The following is a 23,154-nucleotide window of genomic DNA, read 5'->3' as shown; positions in this document are numbered from 1 at the left end:
ATCATACTAGAAGATAGCATATCTTATTGGTATGTGTTATGCGCCGCTCATTGGACTGAAAATAACAACTTATAGATTCCAACTTGAAGTAAAATGCAAGTATTGAGAAGTAATGTAGTCAAATTGAAAAAGTTATATTCTAGTCCAGGCGATGAAAACATGCCCTATATCTGAAAATTTCAGAGTCTTGAGTTAGAATAGACGAGTGTGATGATAAAGAGGGTAAAATGTAAAATCACAGTGTCTGGATTCAAATTCTGCTGCTGCCATATACTAATTAAAGAACCTTGGGCACATTTATTAAGTGTCGTTTGTTTCTTTGGAAACTAATAGTATTTAGTACTTACCTGTAGGATTGTTGTGCTCATTGAATCAGATTATACTTGTAAGTTGTTTAGCACACCAACTGTTCAGTCAGTGTTAACCATATATTGTACCACTCATCTGTCAGTTTAGTGTACTGTGGTGCCTTGTGTGTTGCTGTGATGCCGGCAGCTATGCTACTGGTATTTCAAATACCAGCAGGGTCACCCATGGTGGACAGGTTTCAGTGGAGCCTCCAGAGTAAGACAGACTAGGAAGAAGAACCTGGTGGTCTACTTCTAAAATTTGTGGGCAGTGAAAAGCTGATGAATAGCAGTAGAACATTGTTTGATATAGTGCCAGAAGATGAGGCACTCAAAATATGATTGGGAAGAGCTGCCTTTTCAGAGTACAGTCGACCTTAATGACATAGATGGAGTAAAGCTTTCAGACCTTCATTTGCTGAGGTGACAGAAATTCAAAATGAGAAGAAACAGTTGTATTAATTAGAACATGGAATGTACAAAGTATGAATCTAGGAAAATTGGCAGTGGTCAAAATGAAATGGGATGCATAAATATCCCAGGCATTAGTGCGCTAAATGAATTAGTATTGTCCATTTTTAATCAGATAATCATCTGGTCTACTGTGCTGGGAATGACAAATTGAAGAGGAATGGCATCATATTCATCACCAAAAAGAACATTTCAAGATCTGTCCTGAAGTACAATGCTGTCAGAGATAGGATAATATTCATACTCCTACAAGGAAAACCAATTGGTATGACTGTTATTCAAATTTACTCACAACTTACTAAGGACAAAGATGAAAAAATTGAAGATTTTTACCAACTTCTGCAGTCTGAAATTGATCAAACATACAATCAGGATGCATTGATCATTATTGGTGATTGGAATGTGAAAGTTGGAAAGGAAGAAGAAGGATCAGTAGTTGAAAAATAGGGCCTTGGTGATAGAAACGACATCGGAGACCACGTGACAGAATTTTGGAAGACCAACAACTTCTTCTTTGCAAATACCTTTTTTCAACAACATAAATGGCAACTACACACGTGAATCTTGCTGGATGGAATATGTAGGAATGAAATCAGCTACATCTATGGAAAGAGATGATGGAGAAGCTCAATATCAACAGTCAGAACAAGGCCAGGGACTGACTGCAGAACAAACCATCAATTGCTCATACACAAGTTTAAGTTGAAGCTGAAGAAAAGTAAAACAAGTCCTTGAGACCTAAAGTATGACCTTGAGTATATCCCCTGTGAATTTAGAGACCGTTTCAAGGATGTATTTGGCACACTGAACATTAATGACCAAAGACTAGACAACTTGTGGGTTGACATCAAGGACATCATATATGAAGAAAGCAAATGGAAAAAGTGATGAAGTAAAAGAGCTGAACAGAAGATTTCAAAGGTGCTTAAGAAGACAAAGTAAAGTATTATAATGACATGTACAAAGACCTGGAGTTAGAAAACCAAAAAGGAAGAACACACTCATCATTACTCAATCTGAAAGAACTGAAGAAAAAGTTCAAGTCTCCTGTTGAAATTAAAGTTTTCTATGGCAAAATATTGAATGACTTGGGAAGCATCAAAAGAAGGTGGAAAGCATACACAGAGTCACTCTATGAAAAGAATTGGTTGATGTTCAGTCGTTTCATGAGGTAGCATATATCAAGAACTGATGGTATTGAAGGAAGAAGTCCAAGCTGTGCTGAAAGCATTGGCAAAAAATCAAAGGTCCAGGAATTGACAGAATACCAAATGAGATGGTTCAACAAATGGATGCAGTGCTGGAGGTGGTCACTCGTCTATGCCGAGAAATTTAGACGACAGCTACCTGGTCAACCGACTGGCAGAGATCCTTATTTGTGCCCATTCCAAAGAAAGGAATGGAAAATTATCAAACTGTATCATTAATATCATATGCAAGTAAAATTTTGCTGAAGATAATTCAGAAACAGTTTCAGCAGTGTATCGACAGGGAACTCCCAAAAAATTCAAGCCGGGTTCAGGAGCGAACATGTAATGAGGGATATTACTGATGATGTCAGATAGATTATGGCTGAAAGCAGAGAGTACCAGAAAGATGTTTACCTGTGTTTTATTGACTAGGCAAATGCATTCGACTGTGTGGATCACAATAAATTATGGGAAGAATGGGAATTCCAGAATACTTAATTATGCTTATCCTCAATCATGAGGATCCTGAATGTAGACCAAGAGGTGGTTATTCAGATAGAGCAAGGGAATACTGCCTGGTTTAAAGTCAGGAAAGGTGTGTGTCAGGATTGTATCCTTTCACCATTCCTATTCAATCTGTATGCTGAGCAAATGATAGGAGAGGCTGGGATATATGTTGAAGAACGTAGCATCAGATTTGGAGGAACAACCTGGGATGTTCCAATGACACAACCTTGCTTGTTAGAAGTGAAGAGGACTTGAAGCAATTACTAATGAATGTCAAAGACTACAGCCTTCAGTATGCATTACACCTCAATAGAAAGAAAGAAAAACCCTCACAACTGAACCAATAAGCAGCATCACAATAAACAGAGGAAATATTGAAAGTTGTCAGGGATTTTATTTTACTTGGATTCACAATCAACACCCATGGAAGCAGCAGTGAAGAAATCAAACAACATATTGCATTGGGCTAATCTGGTATAAAGACCTCTTTAATATGTTAAAAAGCAAAGATAGCACTTTGAGGACTAAGGTGCACCTGACCAAGCCATGATATTTTCAGTCATCTCATATGCATGCCAAAGCTGAACGGGGAGTAAGGAAGACTGAAGAAGAGTTGATGCCTTTGAATTTGGTATTACCAAAGAATATTGAATATGCCATGGACTGCCAGAAGAAGAAACAAATCTGTCTTGGAAGAAGTACAGCCAGAATGCTCCTTAGAAGTGAGGATGGTGAGACTTTGTCTTGTGTACTTTGGACATGTTATCAGGAGGGACCACTAGTCCCTGGAGAAGGATATCATGCTTGGTAAAGTGGAGGGTCAGTGAAGGAGAGAAAAACCCTCAACGAGATGGATTGGCACAGTTGCTGCAAGGATAGGCTGAAGCATAGCAATGATTGTGAGGATGGTGCAGGACCGGGCAGCATTTTGTCCTGTTGTACCTAGCGTCACTATGAGTCAGAACTGACTTGAAGGCACTTAGCAACATTATATTCTAGACCATGCATTATTATTTGGAGTGACGTTGCTTACGAGGTGACAGATACTGGTTCTTGGTGGTGGAAAAAAACAAAAAATTTTTTTACTATAAAGCACAAATTTACATACAGTATATCCACAGATATATGGTACATTTGTAGTATGACATATCATGGGGAGAATGACAATTGGGAAAAAAAATGTTTACAAAGCCTCCTTAAGGAGGCCATAATGAAACAAAGGTGAAAAACACTGTATAGTGTAATCCATTTGTTTTACTCAGTTGCTAAGAGATTTGCCAAAGTTCAAACAGGTAGTTGTTGACTCAGTCTAATGATTTTTGAATGTTAGTATTTTGCCAACTGGATTTTCAGAATTATACTCTAGGAATTATTCAAAAGAGTGACTCCCCAACCGGCTAATCATTAAGATTTTTGAAAATAAAAATGCTTGCTGTACTTGTTGCTACCCCTTTCCTTGTCCTGACCCAATACTTTTAACTTAGGTCTATGTTAGTTTCCAATCATTTTGCCAGGTTGGGGACTAGTAACTTAGAGTATCAGTCTTGATATAGTGAAGAGTTGTACAATATAGTACCTGTAATTTATGAATGGGCCTGTGAGGAAGGAGCTTTCATCCATTTGTGCAATGCACTGGTTTTAATTTAATTTTTGTTTTACTTCTAAAAATTTGCAGTGCAGTTTCTCATACAAAAGGATGAGCTATTCAGTATTTTAAAAAATTATTGTGTGGGGTCTCATTCATATCACTGCTTAGGGACCTGGTGAGGTCCATGTGTCCTCCTCTGCAGTTTAATTAACTTGTTCAGACTAAAATGATTTGCAATTTTAAAGAAGCATATGCTAACAGGAACGTGAGGCACAGTGAAGCCTTCATTATCCCTCCTCTGAAAAACAAAATGGCGTGCATATGTACTTTAGAGACAAATAGTTCTTTCTTGGACTTCTTTCTTTGTCTAAAATAATCATTATATATTTTTTCTCTCTCTTTCTCTTTATTTATTTTTTTTCTCTGTTTTGGTGTCTTAGAAAGAGCTTTAGGCTTTGGTGTTTGTAATGCTGTTCTTGGACGGTTATATTGTTTTAGAGGATATGGATTTCCCGTACTTCTTGTCATTATTATAAACTTCTATTCAGGTATCCGCAGGCTGAGATACCCACCTTCTGAATCAACACAGGCAAAGGTCTGGCTTGCATGCTTCTCCCTCCATAGGCTAAAGGGGCATTTTGTGAGCAGCAAGGAAATCTAGGAGACCCAGCTCTTCTTTCCCTCTCATCCTGGTTATCCTTCTTACCAGATAGATCTACCTGTTCTTTTTCCCTCATTTTGGACATCCTTATCTTTTTTTTTTTTTTTAACATGCTTTTTTTCCCAATTATTGCACAATGGCCTTAGGGATGTTTTACTGTCACCTTTGTTCTTTCTTAGTTGATAGTTGCTAAGGAAGAAGAATTGTGCGAGTGATAATAATTGTACCTACTGGAAGGTGAGCTTCCTACCCACTGACATTCCTTCTCCAGTTTAAAGCTGTGTTAATGGTTTCTTTGCTCGTTCCTTGCTCTTTAAGGAATCTTAAGCAGCAGGGAGAGTCATTGTGATCACATTTTAATTTCTTAGGAATGGCCTTAAACCTAAAATTTAAGATGAAAATAGTCATTATAGACTAATTTCATCCAATTTCTCAAACCTTTAGAAATACTCGTAAGTTTTCCACATCACCACAAAATACCTTGCTCTTTATCATCCTTTAACAACATCTGCTTTACCTGAATGTTAGCCTTTAATGTTGATATTTTTAAACCTAATTTTTTCTATTTTGTCCTACTTCAAACATTTTTGGAAGTACAGTATTCAGTTATTCTTTCAAATTATTACTATTACAGCGTACTTTTTTCCAATCATAGTTTTATTACAAATACAAATTCACAGTATAGTGTAGTGTTAAGGGACATGGGTTTTTAAGAACTTTGGACCTGATTTTGTCATGTATTACTCCTGTGATTCTAGGCAAATAAATTACCCTCAGTTATCTCATCTATAAAACAGGAGCGTTGATTGGGTGATTGTACTTACCTTGGATTGATTGTGATGACTAACTGAGAAACTGCATTTATGTGTTTAGCACGGTGCCTAGAGGTCGAGCGGGCTGTCAGTAAGTGTTAGCTGTCATTTCCTACCTTCATCAGTTAAATAGGCGTGTGTGGTTGCTTATAGAGAAGCTTGCACTCATTTAGCTCTTGTCCTGTTTCTGTGGGAAAACGAATTCCAGGTTGCAAAGTGCTGAATATGAAGGGGAAGGGCTCTTGAACTGAAGCTCTTTTAAAGGCTGCACTTCCTGACATTGCGTATTTCTGCAGTTGACACCTCTGGGGAAAACCGTTTCTCCTCCCTGCCTCTCTGCCTTTTAGCTCACTTTGTCTCATGGTCTGATCACTTCCCCATCTCTCACTTGCCTTTTCCTTCTCTCTCAACAATAATGGCATTTTTAACTTTGTAAAGTCTCAAAGGTGCCATTTAGGTCACCACTAGTTCCTTTCACCATGTCCATGCCACCTTTTTAGCTCTTAGCCACAAATTGGGGAAACAGTCAGAAATTCTCAGAAAAGGACCAGAGGAGGGAAACTATGGGGATACAAATATATTAATATAGGGCTTAGGCTACTATATCTTTTCTCTAATTGTGCAGTTGTTGGATATTGATTCTGATTACTTTCTAAACTAGTACACATGCTTCATTTATCTTCATTTTTATTTTCAATCTTGTTTTTTTTTTCCATTTTTGCTTGTAGTATTGTTACTGTGTAGCATTAATAAAATTACTAGTCAGTAGGCATTTTCTAATTGGCTATTTGCAATGAATGGGATTTGGAAAAGTTTTTGACATGTGGCCAGATCTCACGTAATTATTTCTAATTGCAGGTATTATTTTTAAATATTAAATTCGCTGTACATACCCACTCATCCTCCTTCTGAATTGTATTGCTTGGTACTTTGCCAGGAAAGTCACAATATGGCGAGAATTAAGCTTTATTAGGTATAATAGGATGAGATGTGATTTAATTCTTTAAGCTGCTCTAAGTGCTAGAAGACAGATTTGCTTTCATTCTATCCAGTAAGTTAAAAGAATGATACCCTGTTTTGCTAATCCCAGTGGTAAAAGGCAACTGAAATTGTACATGAAGCTTCTTGAAGTAATATAACTTTATGGTAAAAATTGTAATATTATTTATCTTTCCCCTTCAACCATTTGACTTCTTCACTCTGTAGAAGAGGCCTATTTATTTTAGCAGTAAGGTGGATTGAATTTCTGCCAAGTCAGTGTACTCCCTAAATGAATATGTCAGAGGCAATATTGTTTCTCAGAAATCATTTAGAAAGCAGCATTTTTGCATAAGTAGGCCCTTTCATTAGTTTTGAATTAAATTTTCACGATTGCTGTTTCTTTTGTTTCTTGGAGAGCCTGTGAAATGAGGGGTCCTGAATCCTTGAGTGAGGATTTCCTTTGGGGCTTGCAGTGCCTGTATTTGATTTAGAAAATTGAAATGAATATAACTTCTTTGTCTAACTTTCTTGTGGAGGTTGATGTCATTCTGGAAATCAAATATGCTATGTAAAATCAACTGGAGATGTAATTTATTGTTTTCAGGGGTACTTAGGTACCCTTATGATAGAAAGAAGGAAAAACAACCCCAGGTTTTGGGGGTTCCCAGGAAGTAGCATTACCTTTCCTTTCTTTTCATCTCCACCTCATTAAAAATGCTAGGTGGAGAAAAATTAAAAACAAACAAACAAAAAACAGTATTTTGTGACTAATTTTTTGACCATCTTCAAGATACTTCTTTCTGGACAGAAAGAGAGCTTCACTCTGCCATGCCTGAATTACCTCAAACATTTTCTGAATTTTGAGACTGACTTGATTTTTTATACAATAATAAAAAAATAGATACAAGAAAATGTTGTTTTCTATGATGACTCTTTAAGCAAATGTAACTCATTTTTATAAACTACAGAGAGAGAGAGACAATTATTAATTATACTTCATTAAAATGCTATTAATATTATGCAACTTTAATTTCTCTTTGAGGAACTAGAATGCATCACAAGTTAGATCTTACAAAATGGCCATCAGCATGGGAAGTCATAATACACTCTTGTTGAATCTTTCCCAAGTTAACTTTCTTCTGTGTTAATTCAAATAAGTTTAGATTAGAGCTTGATTTAATTTCAAAGAATAAAATGTGAAGGGACTCACTTTTCTTTACAACGGCAGTCGTATGCTAATAATCACAACAGGCATTTTTTTCTTAATTACAGTTCATTTTGATTGAATTTGTATGCTCATCTGAAATCACGTTGTCATTAGGGAAAATCATGAACCTTGTACATTTCTAAAATTAAAAACAGTGTTGTTGTTTTTTTAACATTAAACATATCACCTACCCAGCGTATATCCCCCCTCGTTGATTAAAATTCTGTTCACGGAGTAATTCATTATTAAAGGCAGCTTTGCAATCATTAGTAGCAGACTTTAACATTTCTTGTAAGGCAGGTCAATTTAATAATTTCATATTGCAAATGAAAAATTCCAGGTTAGGCACCAAAATATCCCAAACATTAATGACTATTTTGTATGTGCAATCACTTACAATACTGTAATACATTCCCCAGCATTTGGGAAGATGCTGCTATGCAGTGATCAAGGTTTAGCTAAAATATAAGTTATTTGGGCTCTTTAACACTTGGGGCCACAAGAGGTTTCTGTGGGGACTAACAGTGCTGCCTACAAAACCTGAATAGCCTGTAAGACCTTGGATAAATGCTGATCTGGCCGGGCAATTGATCAGGGCAGGAATGGCAGAAGGCTTCAAGGTGGCATGGCCTAGTGACAGCCAGAGAAAGTAGGACAGACACAGGCGTGCACTGAATAGGCACACTGATTAGAGCAGGGATTCATCGCATTAGAGAAGACAGAGTTGGTTAATAGAAATAAGACCATTTAAGTCAGTGAATTCAGAGAAAGGAGTGCAGGTGAGCAGAAAAGCAGCACATTCTTATTACAAACAAGGACCAAGGAGAAAGGAGGGTCCAATAAAGAGTAAACTGCATAGACAGACCAACGCCTGTTGCCCAGATAATGGCCCCTCTCCACCAAGATAACTGTATTACCATGAGAATAAAAAAACACTTGCTGTGGTGTGGAATCTGCCTCATGGTGACCCCATGTGTGTCAGAGTAAAACAGTACTCTGTAAGGTTTTCAATGACTGATTTTTTTCAGAAGTAGATCACCAAACCTTTTTTTCTCAGGTGGACCCAGACCCCCAGCCTCTTTGTTAGAATCGGAGTACATTAACTACACTAAAATAGCAGAGTACATTAGCTGTTTGCACAAATAAAGTACATAGATAGCCCTTATGACGTGGAGCAAATTTTGGTCTTACTACCTCCTCCTTGGGGGAGATCTGGGGTTTGAGTTTTTGTAACTGCAGAAGAGTAGGACTTGTTTTTTTTTTTTTATTGGCCTGCAGGCTTCCTAGGTACCTGGGACCTGTTGTGTCTCTAGCTGCCTCTAGTGTTATCCATAAACAAATATCCTTGGTATAAATGACCTCATCCGTACTCTCTGATGTCTTTATTCCATGGAAGGAAAACCAAGAGGAAGGAAGAGGAGGATGGCTGTGAGTCAGCTGGCTGGGTTTCAGCAGGCAAGGCTCAGCTTTCTTCTGCTTTGGACTTGCTGAGAAAATTTGGAGAAACCACTGGGGTCTTTGGACCACAATTTTTCTATAACATTGATGAATTTGATCATATGAGCTCTGAAGCTCTCTTCTAGCTCTAACCATCAATAGTCTAGAAATATCCTGTATTCACTATTCTCGGGAAAGTGACCTAAGTGGTCTGTAACTGGTAAGCGCTTTGTGACTTCCTTATGATTTACTTCTAGAGCAAACGTAGCCCGTGGGTCTGTGACAGAGGTAGGTTGACCTAAGCACATTGATTCAATGCCTAAGTGGAGCATCTTGGACATGTCACCTGGGACTGGAAGAATTTATTGTAATAGATTAAGATCCACTGTCCATCAAAGCAGCAGGTGCTGAAGAAACATGACTGCTCTGACAAATGGCCTCGTGCCCATTGCTGGGCCTCCGATTATGTCATTTAGCAGCCCCCAGGGAAGACTCTCGTTGCTCTTCTCCAATATACAATGTCCCTTTCTACTTTCAAAGCTTGTTTTAGGAATGCCATTAGCCCTAATGTTCAACAGTCAACTAATGGACAGTTCACTTATTTATCAAAAGGGAAGGAGGGCACTCAGGGGACTTAACTGCACATCCCCTCCCCACCATTAACCTTCAACAGCCCTCCAAAAATAAGGCAAATAAACGTAATATCTGTGTAAGAACAGTGTTTGCACAAACACAGCTTAGGGAAAGTTCCCAGCCCCTTTCCAACTCCCTTACCGCTCCAAAGTCTTTCCTGCACAAACATTCTGGAGCTTCCAGAGGGATTTAATGCAGGCCTACTGTGTGCCTAGGAGGTGTTTTGGTAGATTGAGGAGTTTCAGCTCCAGGGCCCAAGCCTAGGTACAGAGGTTGTGGCAGCAGCTGTTTGCTGGGTCTTGGAGCTCAGAGGATTTGGGTATCTTTTCAGCATTGACCATCAGACACTTAAAGTCGGGTGTTGCGGGGAAACAGCAGTGGCAAGGGAAATAGTGACAGATTTCCGCTCTTGTCATCGGGGCTCACAGACTCACATATGATTAGTACATGAGTACTGGAATCCTGGAGTGCACAATGGAATATAGACTCTGTGAAGGCAGACACTTTGTTTTACTCACTGTTGTGCCTTCAGCACCTAATACAATGTTATCGTGTGGCAGGCACTTAATACATACAGGCTGAATGGCTAATGGGAAGGCCACACAGTGCTGTGACTAAAAGCTCAGACTCTGGAGCCAGATTGCCTGGACCCAAATCCCAGCTCCCCTGTCACCAGAAGGGATTTGGGCAAGTGGGTTAGCATTTCTGTGACTTATTTTTAAACTAGAGATAACAATATATATCTCAAAGGAAAATCTCGAAAATTAGATAAGTTAATAAGATACTTACAATCACTGCCTATCATGCTCTATAAATGTTTATTAAATAACTTAATCAGTTTATAATACCACTTCCTTTTCTATCATCACTGAGGTTTTGTTTTTGGAACTAAAGTTTGAATTTGAGAAAACACAAGCTAACAATCATGGACCAGTGTCCACTCTTCTGCCTTAAGACCTGAAGCTATGCAGCTCTCTAGTTAGTTATGCAACGAGCTGAAGCGCCTTTTTCCATCAACTCTGTTAATATGCTACTTGGTTCATCCCTCTAGACTGAGAGCCTGATTTGGGGTGTTAAGTAAAAAATAAAGTGACAGCTCGTATCAGGTTTGAACCTTTCTGAAAACAATAAATCCAAATGGCCATTTGTGCCAGGTACAAACCTTAACAGAATAATAGGGAGTTTTCAGTGTCTAACCACAGAGACTTTTCCAAAAAAACAACTTGATGTTGAAGGATTCTTCTGACTCACCATACCAGATACAACCAGTTCCCACCAGACAAGTATACCTGTGAAACCAGTGAAAGAAAGACCCTACTTTGTAAAACCTTCCTTTCAATAAGGACACATCTAAGACCCAATCATTATAATGTCCCTACTGGAAATCCCCTAAAACTAAATAAGACCCATTGCTGTTGAGTCGATCCTCTAATTGCCTTTAAACACCCTGAACTTGTGCTGCTTGAACAGACTCTCTTTTGGACACTCCCTGCTCCTGTACATTTTCTCACTCAGTAAACCCTATTGGTTAATTTGACTAGGTGAGGGGCTTTTCCTTTCCTTGGTAGTGGCCACTCAGTCAGTGGTTCTGGAGCGAATGCACGATTTACTCCATGAATGACTGTTCCGTTTGTCTTGTCCACCTCACTCTTAGGGAGGGATTTACAACCCCTCCCCAATTTCTCAGACTCTTCTTTACCCACTGTTCATCAGCCTCATATGTTCGTTCCACTTTTGGTGGCTCCCACCACCCACTCGCACTGTCATCATTGCCAGCACGAGCTCTGTTTGATCACCACCTCACCTCAGCCTCGCCATCTATTCCCTTTTCTCTTCCCAGTATCTGTTCTCTGGTCCTTTTCCCTCTACATGACTGTCAACCTTTTACATTTATTTTAGCAGTTTTACTTTGCCCCTGCCTTTTATTTGAAGTCAAGTCAACTCCTTTTGATAACATGGAAAATAATCACTTGTAAATAAATAAAATATTATTTTCCTTTCACTCCTTCATGCCGCCTCATTGTCCACATAAAAATGGCTGTTTCCCATACATTGCAGCTTTTTGGAGCCAGTATTTTGTTTTGTTTTGTTTTTGTTTTGGCTTATGCTCAAAGTTCTGCTGGTCATAGCTGCAACTTACTGTCAACTTTACCAGATTTCACTAGTATGTATCTGTAAAGGATGATGATGGTCAGTAGGCGGTGTTAGCACCACTTCATCCTCTCACCCCAGGCCCTACCTTTGAACCATTTCTAATCTGCTTAAATGGATGGAAGTAAATATAGGAAACATTTAGAGTATAGTGGAAGCTAGACCATAAGAAACAACCTTCTGAGCATAGACCATCTGCTCACAGACTGTGAATTGCTCCAGTTCTTCCTTAGCATTGGCTTACTCTGTGCAAACCTATTTACTTATATGGCCTACTTATTTACGTGCCTGACTATATTCTTATTGAGTAGCTTTCTGGTATTTCTGTCCTGGCTCCTATCATGCTTTAATCCTCACAGGGATCGAGATCTTGTCTTCTCCTTCATCTGGGTATTTTCACGGTGCCCAGGGTGGGCGTGCGTACAGAGGGGCATGTGGTAGATGCCATTGACAGACAGGTGGTCTTTCCTTCCTCAGGTAACCCAGGTCCAGCACCCTCTAGCTGTAGGTGCACCCCGAGAAGAGTCCAAAGGCTCCTGTTTTGTCATTCCCTGAGGCTCCTTGCACACTGCCTTATGCCTCCAGGCAGCCTCACTAATGAAACCGATTTCCAGGGGGCAGTCCTGCAGTCACAGACCCTGATTTTTCTTCTTATTCTAAGAACCATTTTTCTTCCATGTCTTCAAGAGCTCTACCCCTCAGGGGAATCACAGCAGTAGATTGGTTATGCTAAATACCTCGCCTCAGGGGCTTGATTTTGATTTTTCCACAGCCATCCAGTCATTTATATAGTCAAGATAGACTCATCTTGAAACTTCACAAAACCATTTAATTTGTTTTTAATCATAACTCTAGATAATTTGTATTTATGATATTTCCTGTCCTCCATTGGATTCCAGGGGAATAGTCTGTGAAATGGGAAACTCAAGTGCGTGTCCTTTATCACTGTCTTTTTTTTCCTTTCCTCACCCAAAATATTCATGTGGAGTTAAGCACTGAGTATTTGAGAGTACTGGTATTTTGTTTGAATATACTCTTTTCAACTGTGAAGCTGGTGTGGGCAAAGCAGACACAGAAATCAAGACAGGAACAATGCCAGGGGTGCCCAGAGAATGTGCCGTGGCCACTCTTTCTTTTTTGTCTTTCAGTTTCTAGACCTGTGGAAAAGACATTGTGCTTGGGACCTGCCCCTGTGGCCTCTCAGCTCTGCAGCATCCCTTGCTCCACGGACTGCATCGTCTCGTCCTGGTCTGCCTGGGGCCTGTGCACCCATGAAAGCTGCCGTGATCCTCAGGGGAGGAAAGGTGAGAGCCTCATTTGTGTGTGCCTCGTTTACTGCCAGTGTGCCTGTGTTTATTCTGTAGCTAAGTAGCTGATTAAACCTGCTTAAGAAAGTATTTGTTTGTAAAATTTAGATAACTAGCTCAAGCTGGACTGCATTCAGTTGTTATGGAAGCATTTGGAGGCATTTCTGTGGAGCACAGAATTCGACCTTGACTGAGCTTCCAATTAGGCTAATAGCTAGTGAAGTGACTATTATTGTTTAATGTTATCTAAATATGTATACATACATGCGTGCACACACATGTGTGCATGCCTGTGTACACTTATATACACAATGATTATACTGAGGGAGTTAAAAATAATTTTGGTAATTGTATCAGAAAACAGCTGTCTTCAATATTTATTATTTACGTATTTATTTTAGATTTCACATGCTGAATTCCATCTTATATCCCATATTCTCATGAGTGGTGTCCTGTGCGTTGTTTACTTTTTGATGCTGTCCTTAAGCTTAAAGTAAAATTTTCAAACTTGATGTGCCTATTTAACGGTGTAGCCCTTTATAGTCTTGTTTTCTTTTTTTTAGTCTGTGCTTAAAATACATACATGTCCATCATTAAAAGCTTATTTTTTTCTGACATCTGGCCTTCTCTTTCATTGACCCTTCAATTTCTATTGTGTGTCCTTAAATGGTAGTGCTAAAAAGAAACATTCTGTTAACAAAGGGAAACGAGATCCAGGGACATTCCAGAAGTCAGGTTGTGTTTGCCAGGCCCTAAACGAATAAATGGCCAAGTTCTTGATGCTGCAAAGCTGGCGTTTCCAGCTCCTGCCTCCCAGCGTAATGCTGTATTTATTCACAAACTCGTATTTCAGTTATCCCTGGAGTGCTCACACGCACTCATGTGCACACCCAGGTTCACACGCATATGTCCCTTGGCTTTTCCCTTTATCCTGACTCTTTTGTCCTGAGTCAGAGGAGGAAGATATGTATTGAGTCTAGGGCAGGAAGAACCTAACTTTAATTCTTTCAAGACATAGAAATCTGGATCACAGTGGAGCCTAGAGGAGGCCTATGCTACTACTGCCTTGTTTGACTTGTAACCAGAATGTCCCCAGGCACCTTCAGTTTGTGGACACAAATTAGTTCTTATAAATACTAATACAGTTGGTGGCTTTGTAATCCACACATGTATGATCAAACCGTGCAGGCCTCTTGTAGTTGCCTGTGGACTCAGCGTGGTTACTTACTTGTGTGTGCTTAGAACCAGTCCTCCATGATCTACCCATGGCACTCGTGTTGAAGGTCACTGTCTGGAAAATCACTTGAGGTCATATCTAGGCTTTCTCCAGCTACCGTGGCCAATGTTTTCCATGCAGACACAACTGGGCTGTATTGAGGGCTGCCTTTTCTTTGTTTTCAGAGTTGTAGAACATACAACATGCCAAGCGGGCCTTATATCCCTTGGGACCTTTTGGTTGTAGGTGACAAAAACACAACTCAAGCTGACTTCAGCCAAAAGAAGGGAATTTATTTGTTCATATCACTGAAAATAGAAGGAAAGGTTGAGCTACATTCAAAATTATAAATGAGGTCATTAAGTCTCAGCCTCTTTCTGTCACTTTTTCTCTACCTTTACAATTCTGTTTCTCCATCTCTTGGTTCTACTTTTAGGCTCCTTTTCAAACAGGCCATCTCCATTCAGTGAAGCCCAGCATGGATTTTTGGTTTAGACAGTAAATAAAGCAGGTAGGAATGCCTTTCCCCATAGTTTCGGGAAAAATCCTGTAATTAAATCTCATTGGCTTTTGTGTCATGTGCTTGTCCTTGAACCAGTCATTCTGACTGGAGGTGTGGTGCTTTGATTGGGCATCCGACCACCACTGGAGTCTTGAGAGGGGCAGTCCCATTCAGGTGTCACATGTTGAGAATGAGGAAGAGGTGACTTCCTCAAGGAAAAATGAGTTACTGAAGCTACAAGAAGGTAGAAGCAATGCTGGGTGTCAGATTTAACAGGTGTTTATCAAATTTTTTGTCTTCTTTAGCCCTCACTGTTTTAGGGCCATAGGTTCTGCATAGCAACTGAGAGGATGTACCTTTTCCTAATTCTATATTACATTTTTATCATTTGAGCCCAAACTTTTGCAAAGCTTCTTATGAAAATTTGCTCTTTTAACTTTTATTCCAGCCTTCCTTTTCCACGTAACTGAGAGCTGTCCCACTTTGGAGACTCATCTCATTCTGATGCCTCCATTTGCCCCATTCCCCCCAAGATGCTCTTACGCCAAACTTTCTCCTCATGAGCCCCTACTTCCCTGTTATGTAAGTCGACTCCTGAAAATACACCCTGTCCACATTCCTGAGACACTGCCTAACTTTGCATCAGTATTTAGGCACAGTAAACATATAACATTTCATAAAATGTAAAAACTAAGGTGTAGAGAATTGAAGCGAGGTTTCTGAAATCCCATAGTGATTCACTAATGGCAGGCCAGCACTAAGGACATAGATTCCTGTCTTCTCAATTCGGTTTCCCTTCAGACAACAGGCTTCCTTAGTTGATTTCCTCCATAAGCCTAAAGAAGGCTGGATCAAAGTATAACTCCAACCCTAAGTTTAGTAGAGCAGCCGTTTGTGTGTTTTATACCACATTAAAAACCAAACCAAACCTGTTGCTGTCGAGTCAATTCTGGCTCATGGCTTCTCCACATTAGCCCGTGTTAACCGGCACATCTTAGAGCAAATCATTGACCTGGTTTAGCAAATGTGGAAAAGGTCAGGAGATGAATCTTAGCATCAGTGAGTTGCCTTTGTGGGGAGAGAGAAAGTAGGTTGCAGTTGTGCGAGGGAGGGTATATGTGTCAGGAATAGCTTGAGAACATCAGGTAACTGGGGTGTGTGGCTTTTTTCCCTGAACAGGTATCATCTTGCCACTTTGCCAAAGGGAGGCTTAGCTTTGGGACTTGAAAGAAAAGGTGGAGGTTGGGTTAAAAACTCCAAGTCAAAAAACCTGAACGGCCTTGAATCTTTGATTTCAACTCTTTAAAATCCAATTGTCATTCCTATAGGGTAGCACTTTATATTATCATTATTAGTTTACAGCCTGTTGTGAATATGGGAAATAAGAAGAAGCAGTGATGGGTAACTATGAGAATGAGGACCCTTAGTGCCCAGAATGAGAAGTGGGCACAGGACCTCATCAATCCCAACAAACACACAGACATCAGGAAACAGTGAAAAGAAAAAAACATCTCTCAGCATGCACATTATCTGTGACAAAGCAAAATGCGGCCTTCCTCAGAGATTAGTGACATGTTGGATTGATGAGAATAAGTCTCTGTTTTATAAAAAAAAATTTTTTTTTTTTTTTTAATGAAGGGCCCATTAAAGGAAACCTGTTTCTGTCAAGTCCCTTCTGACTCATCATGACCCTATCTGTTGCAGAGTAGAACTGCTCCGTAGGGATTTCCAGCTGTGACTTTTGGAAACAAATTGCCAGGCCTTTCTTCCAAGGCACCTTTGGGTGGGTTTGAGCTGCTAACATTTTGGTTAGTAGTTGAGTGCTTAAATGTTGTCACTACCCAGGAAATTTGATTGGACCTACATTGAGGCTAACTGATCCGCTCTTGGCACTTACTGATCAGAGACAAAAGAGGCTGTCACTGCAATGATCGTTACTCAGGTCTGGGAGTTTGCTGCTTTATAAATGCTTCCCCAGAGCAGGGAAAATTTTGATTTTTAAGCTTTTGTTAAAAACTTGTCAGGACCACCTGCCTGTAATCCCTCTTGGAAAAAATAAAGCATGGAGTTTTCCCTCTAGGGGAATGATTCTGTGCCTACAAGGAGTCCAGCCATGTTATAATGATGCTAAGTAATCTCCATGTTATTGCTACTGATTTGTGAGCATGAGGTCTGAGGTTCTGTCAGTCTTGTTCTGTGCCATGAGCCTGCTGGGGATTTTACCAGAGTCACTGACTGACACAAGCGAAATGTAGGTTAGAATTCCACAGAGTCTGGGGACACAGGCTAATGCATTAAACATTGAAAAGACTGGGATTTAAACCAGAGTGTTTAGCATCACATTTGAATTCCCTACCATAAAGAAATGCAGTGAACATACTAGCAAAAGTCTAGTACACTCATACTTCCCTAAATATGGTATCTCCTTTCTCTCTCTATTGTTACAGTTATTAGTTGCTGTCAACTCATGGGGATCCCCTGTGTGGAGACTAGAACTGTTCCATAGGGTTTTCAAGGGTGTGACCTTTCAGAAGCACATCACCAGGGCTTAACTGTTTGTACCACCCAGGTGCGAATATGTATATATATATATGTATGTATATTTATACACATCAGACCAAGCCTGTTGCTGCTGAGTCAATTCCAACTCATAGTGACTCTATAGGACAGAGTAGAACTGCCCCCATAGGATTTCTAAGGAGCAGCTGGTAGTTTTGAACTGCTGACCTTTTTGGTTAGCAGCCGAGCTCTTAAAGGCTGTGCCAGAGAGAGAGAGGTATAGGATTTAAGAAAATATAGGTGGAAAATCAGAGATAATTACTTTTACCTCTTCACTTTTTCTCAGTCACTATGTTATTTTCTTGGTATGTCCCCTGTTTTCACACCCACAAATGAATAGTAGGAGGAGATCGGAAAAGCAGGAAATGTTTTATTACCCAAGAGAGTAAATAGGTTATTGTGGAAATTATCTTCATATTACTGCAGTTCTTGATCAGACACCTTTCAGTCAGGAGTCATCTAACGCACGTGGCTGTCAGCTACTGAGAGTGTGTCAGAAAGTACGCTGTTGTACACAGCTGTGGAACACAGCCTCCACACCCTTCCATCAGCTCTCTGACAGGCAAGCAAGAGGACCTGTGCTCGGCAGGTCGGAACTCGTCAAGTGAAGCTAGAACGTCTTTCAAGAGGAGTTTAAATAGGATCAGGTTTTATCATTTACAGCTTTATCTTTAAGACATCCCATAGAGTTATAATTACAGGTATGTCAAAGAAAAATAACCTGAAAAAATGCAGATGGACATATTCTAAGTGGAGATATGATGCGTTTTTTAAAAATCATTTTGATACACAGACATACATTTTTATGATATCCTTGTTCTTTTCAAACATACTCCAGAAAGGCAGCTTTGCCCGCAGAAGTCATTCTAAAGAGGAATTTGATGGTTCTTTCCCCACATAGTGTCACAGTACATGACTGCTTATGTGGTAGGCCTTCAGAAACTTCCCTCTTTTCTCCAAACAGTTCCCTTCCTCCAACCATAACACCTAAGATCCTAAAAATCCCCACCAGAAAAGATATCTTGAAGCTGAGAAAACATGTTTGCCTTTATAAAGAGTGTCTTTTATGCTTTAGTCAAATCAGTGTAGATAACACACTGAAGTAGAAAAATACTGACAAGTTTTAGATCCCATATAATAATGGGGAAAATTTCCATTTTCCGTCCTTGCCTGCTAGATGGGTTCCACCTTTAATGAGGAGTCTATAAAATCATTTTGCTTTGTCACAGATAATGTGTATGCTGAGAGATGGTTTTTTCTTTTCACTGTTTCCTCATGTCTATGTGTTTGTTGGGATTGATGAGGTCCTGTGCCCAATTCTCATTCTGGGCACTAAGGGTCCTCATTCTCATAGTCACCCATCACTGCTTCTTCTTATTTTCTGTATTCACAACAGGCTGTAAACTAATAATGATAATATAAAGTGCTACCCTATAGGAATGACAATTGGATTTTAAAGAGTTGAAATGGAAGATTCAAGACTGTTCAGGTTTTTTGACTGTTGAGTTTTTAACCCAACAACCAGGGCCAGCAGAGATGCAGACAAATGGAATAGTGTATAAATCCACTTATATCAAGTATTTAGGATAGGGGTTACCAGGGGCGGGTGGGAGGGAGGGGGAAAGGGGAGCTCACTGCTCAGAGGACACTGAGCTTCTGATAAGGATGACAGGAAAATTTGGAAGCAGATAATGACACTAGTCGAACAACATGATAAGCACAGTTAATGTCACTGAGTTGTGCAGGTGCAGAATGTTGACATGACAAACAATTTGTTGCATATATATATTTACCACAATAAATTTTCAAAAAAAGATGGTATAAACTCTGTCATCTTTGTTTAACCTGCTGGATATTTCTTCAAGCCATCCAAATGGTGTTGGGATAGAGACATGGTGTGGCACACGGATAGCCCTATGGAAGCTCATGTGAACATTTCTGGGCCACTAACACATGTAGAAATCCAGGGTTGGCCTGAGATTACTCCTCCTTGGCTTCTTTTAATTCTTCCAAGGCTTCTATGGAAAATCATTGATCCTTCTTCTGCCATCCATACATCTTCCCTTTTCTTTTCATGGCCCACTATTTCGTCTTTTCTAGTTATGTCCAATTAAGGAGTCCCTGGGTAGCACAAGGAAACCCTGGTGGCGTGGTGGTTAAGTGCTACAGCTGCTAACCAAAGGGTCGGCAGTTTGAATCCGCCAGGCGCCCCTTGGAAACTCTGTGGGGCAGTTCTACCCTGTCCTATAGGGTCGCTATGAGTCAGAATCGACTCGACGGCACTGGGTTAGGCTTTTTTTTTTTGGTGGCACAAACAGTAAAGCACTCCACTACTAGCTGAAAGGTTGGCAGTTTGAACTCTCCCAGAAGCCTTCGTAAGACAGGTCTGGTGATCCGCTTCCAAAGGGTTACAGCCTTGAAAACCCTGTGGAGCAGTTCCACTCTGCACGCATGGGGTTTGTCTTAGTCATCTCGTGCTGCTGTAACAGAAATACCACAAGTGGATTGCGTTAACAAAGGAAAGTTTATTTTCTTACAGTAGAGTAGGCTAAAAGTCCAAATTCAAGGTGTCAACTCCAGGGGAAGGCTTTCTCTCTCTGTTGGTCTTCTCATCAGTGTTCCCCCGGACTAGGAGCTTCTTCACTGAGGGACCCCAGGTCCAAAGGATGCTCCCAGCATTGCCTTCTTGGTGGTATGAGGTTCCAATGTCTCTCTGTTCACTTCTCTCTTTTATATCTAAGAGATTGCCTCAAGACACAATCTAATCTTGTAGGCTGAGTCCTACCTCAGTAACAAAACTGCCACCCGTCCTCCCTCATTAAACATCATAGAGGCAGGATTTACAACATATAGGAAAATCACACAATACCAGGAATCATGGCCCAACCCAATTGATGCATACATATTTTGGGGGACATAATTCCATTACAGGGTTGCCATGAGTCTGACTTGACAGCAACTAACAACAACAGTTACGTCCAATAGACTGTGTACACTAAGCCTAAACTTAGGTTCCTAGAAAAAAACTTCTGATATACTAAAATTTCACTTAAAGTCAATCTGTGGTCAAGAAGTGATTACTGGAGCTCCTTCCTGCTACCTTGTGCCCCAGATTTCACTATCCAATCTGTACATCTTAGTTTAATGAAATGATCCATGATACTCTCAGGTACCCCCAATTTTATAAAGCAGGACTAGCACACAAGTACACAAGAGCTGACTTTAACTCCTTTCTTGTGAAGAAGCAGTGGCTCATAAGACCTCAGCTGGATTTCCTGCACGTCCATTTAATCAGTAATACGCCTTTGGAGATGTAATTATCTCTGAGCCTTAGCGTCCACATATGTAAATGGGGAATAGTAATTTATGAAGTTTTGAGGATGTATTAATTTTGGATAATAAGGAAAGTAGCTGACCCAGTCATGGCATAGGGTAGATGCTTATTTAATGAGTGTGCCTTTTCCCTTGTTAGATTATGTGCTCTGTGAAGAGCAGACGTACATTTTCTATTCCTCCTGTGGCTCCGCACAGGACAGTCCAGTGATCTGCACACCATAGTTACTGTTTACTGAGTGATACTGCCTGATTAAGGCCCTGGGTAGTATTATGGTTAATGCACTTGGCTACTCACCAGAAGGTTGGAGGTTTGAACTCACCCAGAGGCACTTTGAAAGAAAGGCCTGGCAATCTACTTCTGAAAAATCAGCCTTGAAAACCCTATGAAAGAAGCACAGCTCTACTCAGACACATTTGGGGTTGTCATGAGTCAGGATCAACTTGACAATAACTGGTTTGCTACCTGATTAATGTGGAATTCAGTAAGGTAAGGCCAGCGGTTGTCTGGCTTCAGCCACTGTGGACATGGCTGCTGTGCTTTCAGGAGAGAAGCACCTTGGGGAAGCCCGATGTCTATTGCAGACATGAATGCCAATGTGTGATTAAAGAGAGTGCTAACAAGAGGATCCACAGTTTTTGTTTTATGCTGAGCTTGTGCTATGATTTGATTCTAGGTAGAGTCTGGACAAGGGCACCACAAAATGAAAGACTGAAAGGATTTACTGACTAAGGAGATGTAATCTATGGATTTATGGTGAGCTGGATGCAACTCTATTTATAGAGAGGAACTGCATATGCCCCTCAATGGCATCAAGCTCCTTCCAACAGGACATCCCCAAATCCCTCACTAAAGACTGCTGAGTTTCTCTGCTCAACTCTGAGTCTATCTCTAAACAATATCAATATAAATATGAATCACGTGGATCCAAACCATTTCTTGCTTAAATAAATACATTAAAAAAAAAAAAAAAACACAAACATAAGAAAATAAGTGAGTGGTATATTTGCATCATTTGTAAGGACAGAGGTCATTCAAGTTGCATGGCAGCAGGAGCTTGGAGGTCATTGTGGCTTGATGCTTGTCAGGTATAGTTCAGAGTTCTGTATGCCCCCTTTGTCTCTTTTCTGGGTGGCCCAGGAAAGGAGCTGAAGTTTTCTGCTTGTATTATTTTGACTATTTGATGTAGATGGGGAGGTATGAAGCAGGGCAGAAGCCATTGAGCTGATTCCAACTCATAGACTTATAGCCACCCTGTAGGGCAAAATAGAACTGCCCTATGGGGTTTCTGAGGAGCAGCTGGTGGATTTGAGCTGCCAACCTTTCGGTTAGCAGCCAAACTTTTAACCACTGTACAACCAGGGCTCCATATATCTACCTATCTGTACATACACACACATATGTGTGTATATATTTTATATATGTATGTGTGTATATATATATTTATATGTGTGTGTGTGTTTTCAATGCTATGAGACTGATCCTTAAAGTAACCGTCTCATTTAAACGGAGGATGTGGGTTACTCTAGACCAAGAACACCCCAATAAAACACTCTATCTAAAATACTTGCTTAGCCTGTGTACAATTCTAAGGAAGCCCAGCTTCCTCTTGTGGCTTAAAACCACTTTTAGTATTTAAAGTGTCCTAGCATCCTTTTTTTTTTTTTGGCTGTGCTACTTAAGACGAGCCAGTCTTTCTTCAACTATGCCTTGAGCTTATAACTTTTTTTATTTCAGTGACCATTGGTGGGAAAACAGGTATAGTCCTGGCAAAACTGTGAAACAGATGTACCTGGCTTTGTCACCTCTCATGCTCCCTAATTTTCCCTTCTCCCTGCTCTTATAGGAAGGTATCTAACCCTCATTCCTGGAACTGAATGTTCTCACACTCTTTATCTTCCTACTAAAATCTCAAGGAATAAATGAATAATAATGCCTTAAAGTATTACTCATGCAAATTGAAAAAAAAAAAAAGAAATTAGTTGATTAAATTTGTAGTAGTAAACAATGAAAGAAAGATACGGGAGCCAATGGAAGGTAGGAATAAGTTTTTAGACATACCATGAGGACCAGAAATTGAAAACTCACAGACAAAAGAGTTGGATCTATTTATAATCATTTTTTTAGCTCACTTTTTTAAAGAAATAAAATATGAATTAGCTTACCTTATTTTAAAAGAGATAAATTTCATGTACGAAAACAAATAAAACTTGGATGCCTGGCTTCTTATACGACATTCAGAAGATTTGGT

At 39.9% G+C, this 23,154-nt stretch overlaps 1 protein-coding gene across 1 annotated transcript in view; it reads left to right on the top strand.

Moving 5' to 3' along the window:
- The window catches only part of THSD7B (thrombospondin type 1 domain containing 7B), an 826,015-nt gene that overhangs the window by 285,818 nt on the left and 517,043 nt on the right, over nucleotides 1–23,154 (top strand). Inside the window, exon 5 of the mRNA XM_023542986.2 lies at nucleotides 13,134–13,289. Within this exon, the coding sequence (XP_023398754.2) occupies nucleotides 13,134–13,289 (156 nt within the window). The remainder of the gene's footprint in view (nucleotides 1–13,133; nucleotides 13,290–23,154) is intronic.

Source organism: Loxodonta africana, chromosome 6 (assembly GCF_030014295.1).
Source record: "Loxodonta africana isolate mLoxAfr1 chromosome 6, mLoxAfr1.hap2, whole genome shotgun sequence".
Lineage (NCBI taxonomy): Eukaryota > Metazoa > Chordata > Mammalia > Proboscidea > Elephantidae > Loxodonta > Loxodonta africana.
This window is presented reverse-complemented; position numbering and strand designations above follow the sequence as displayed.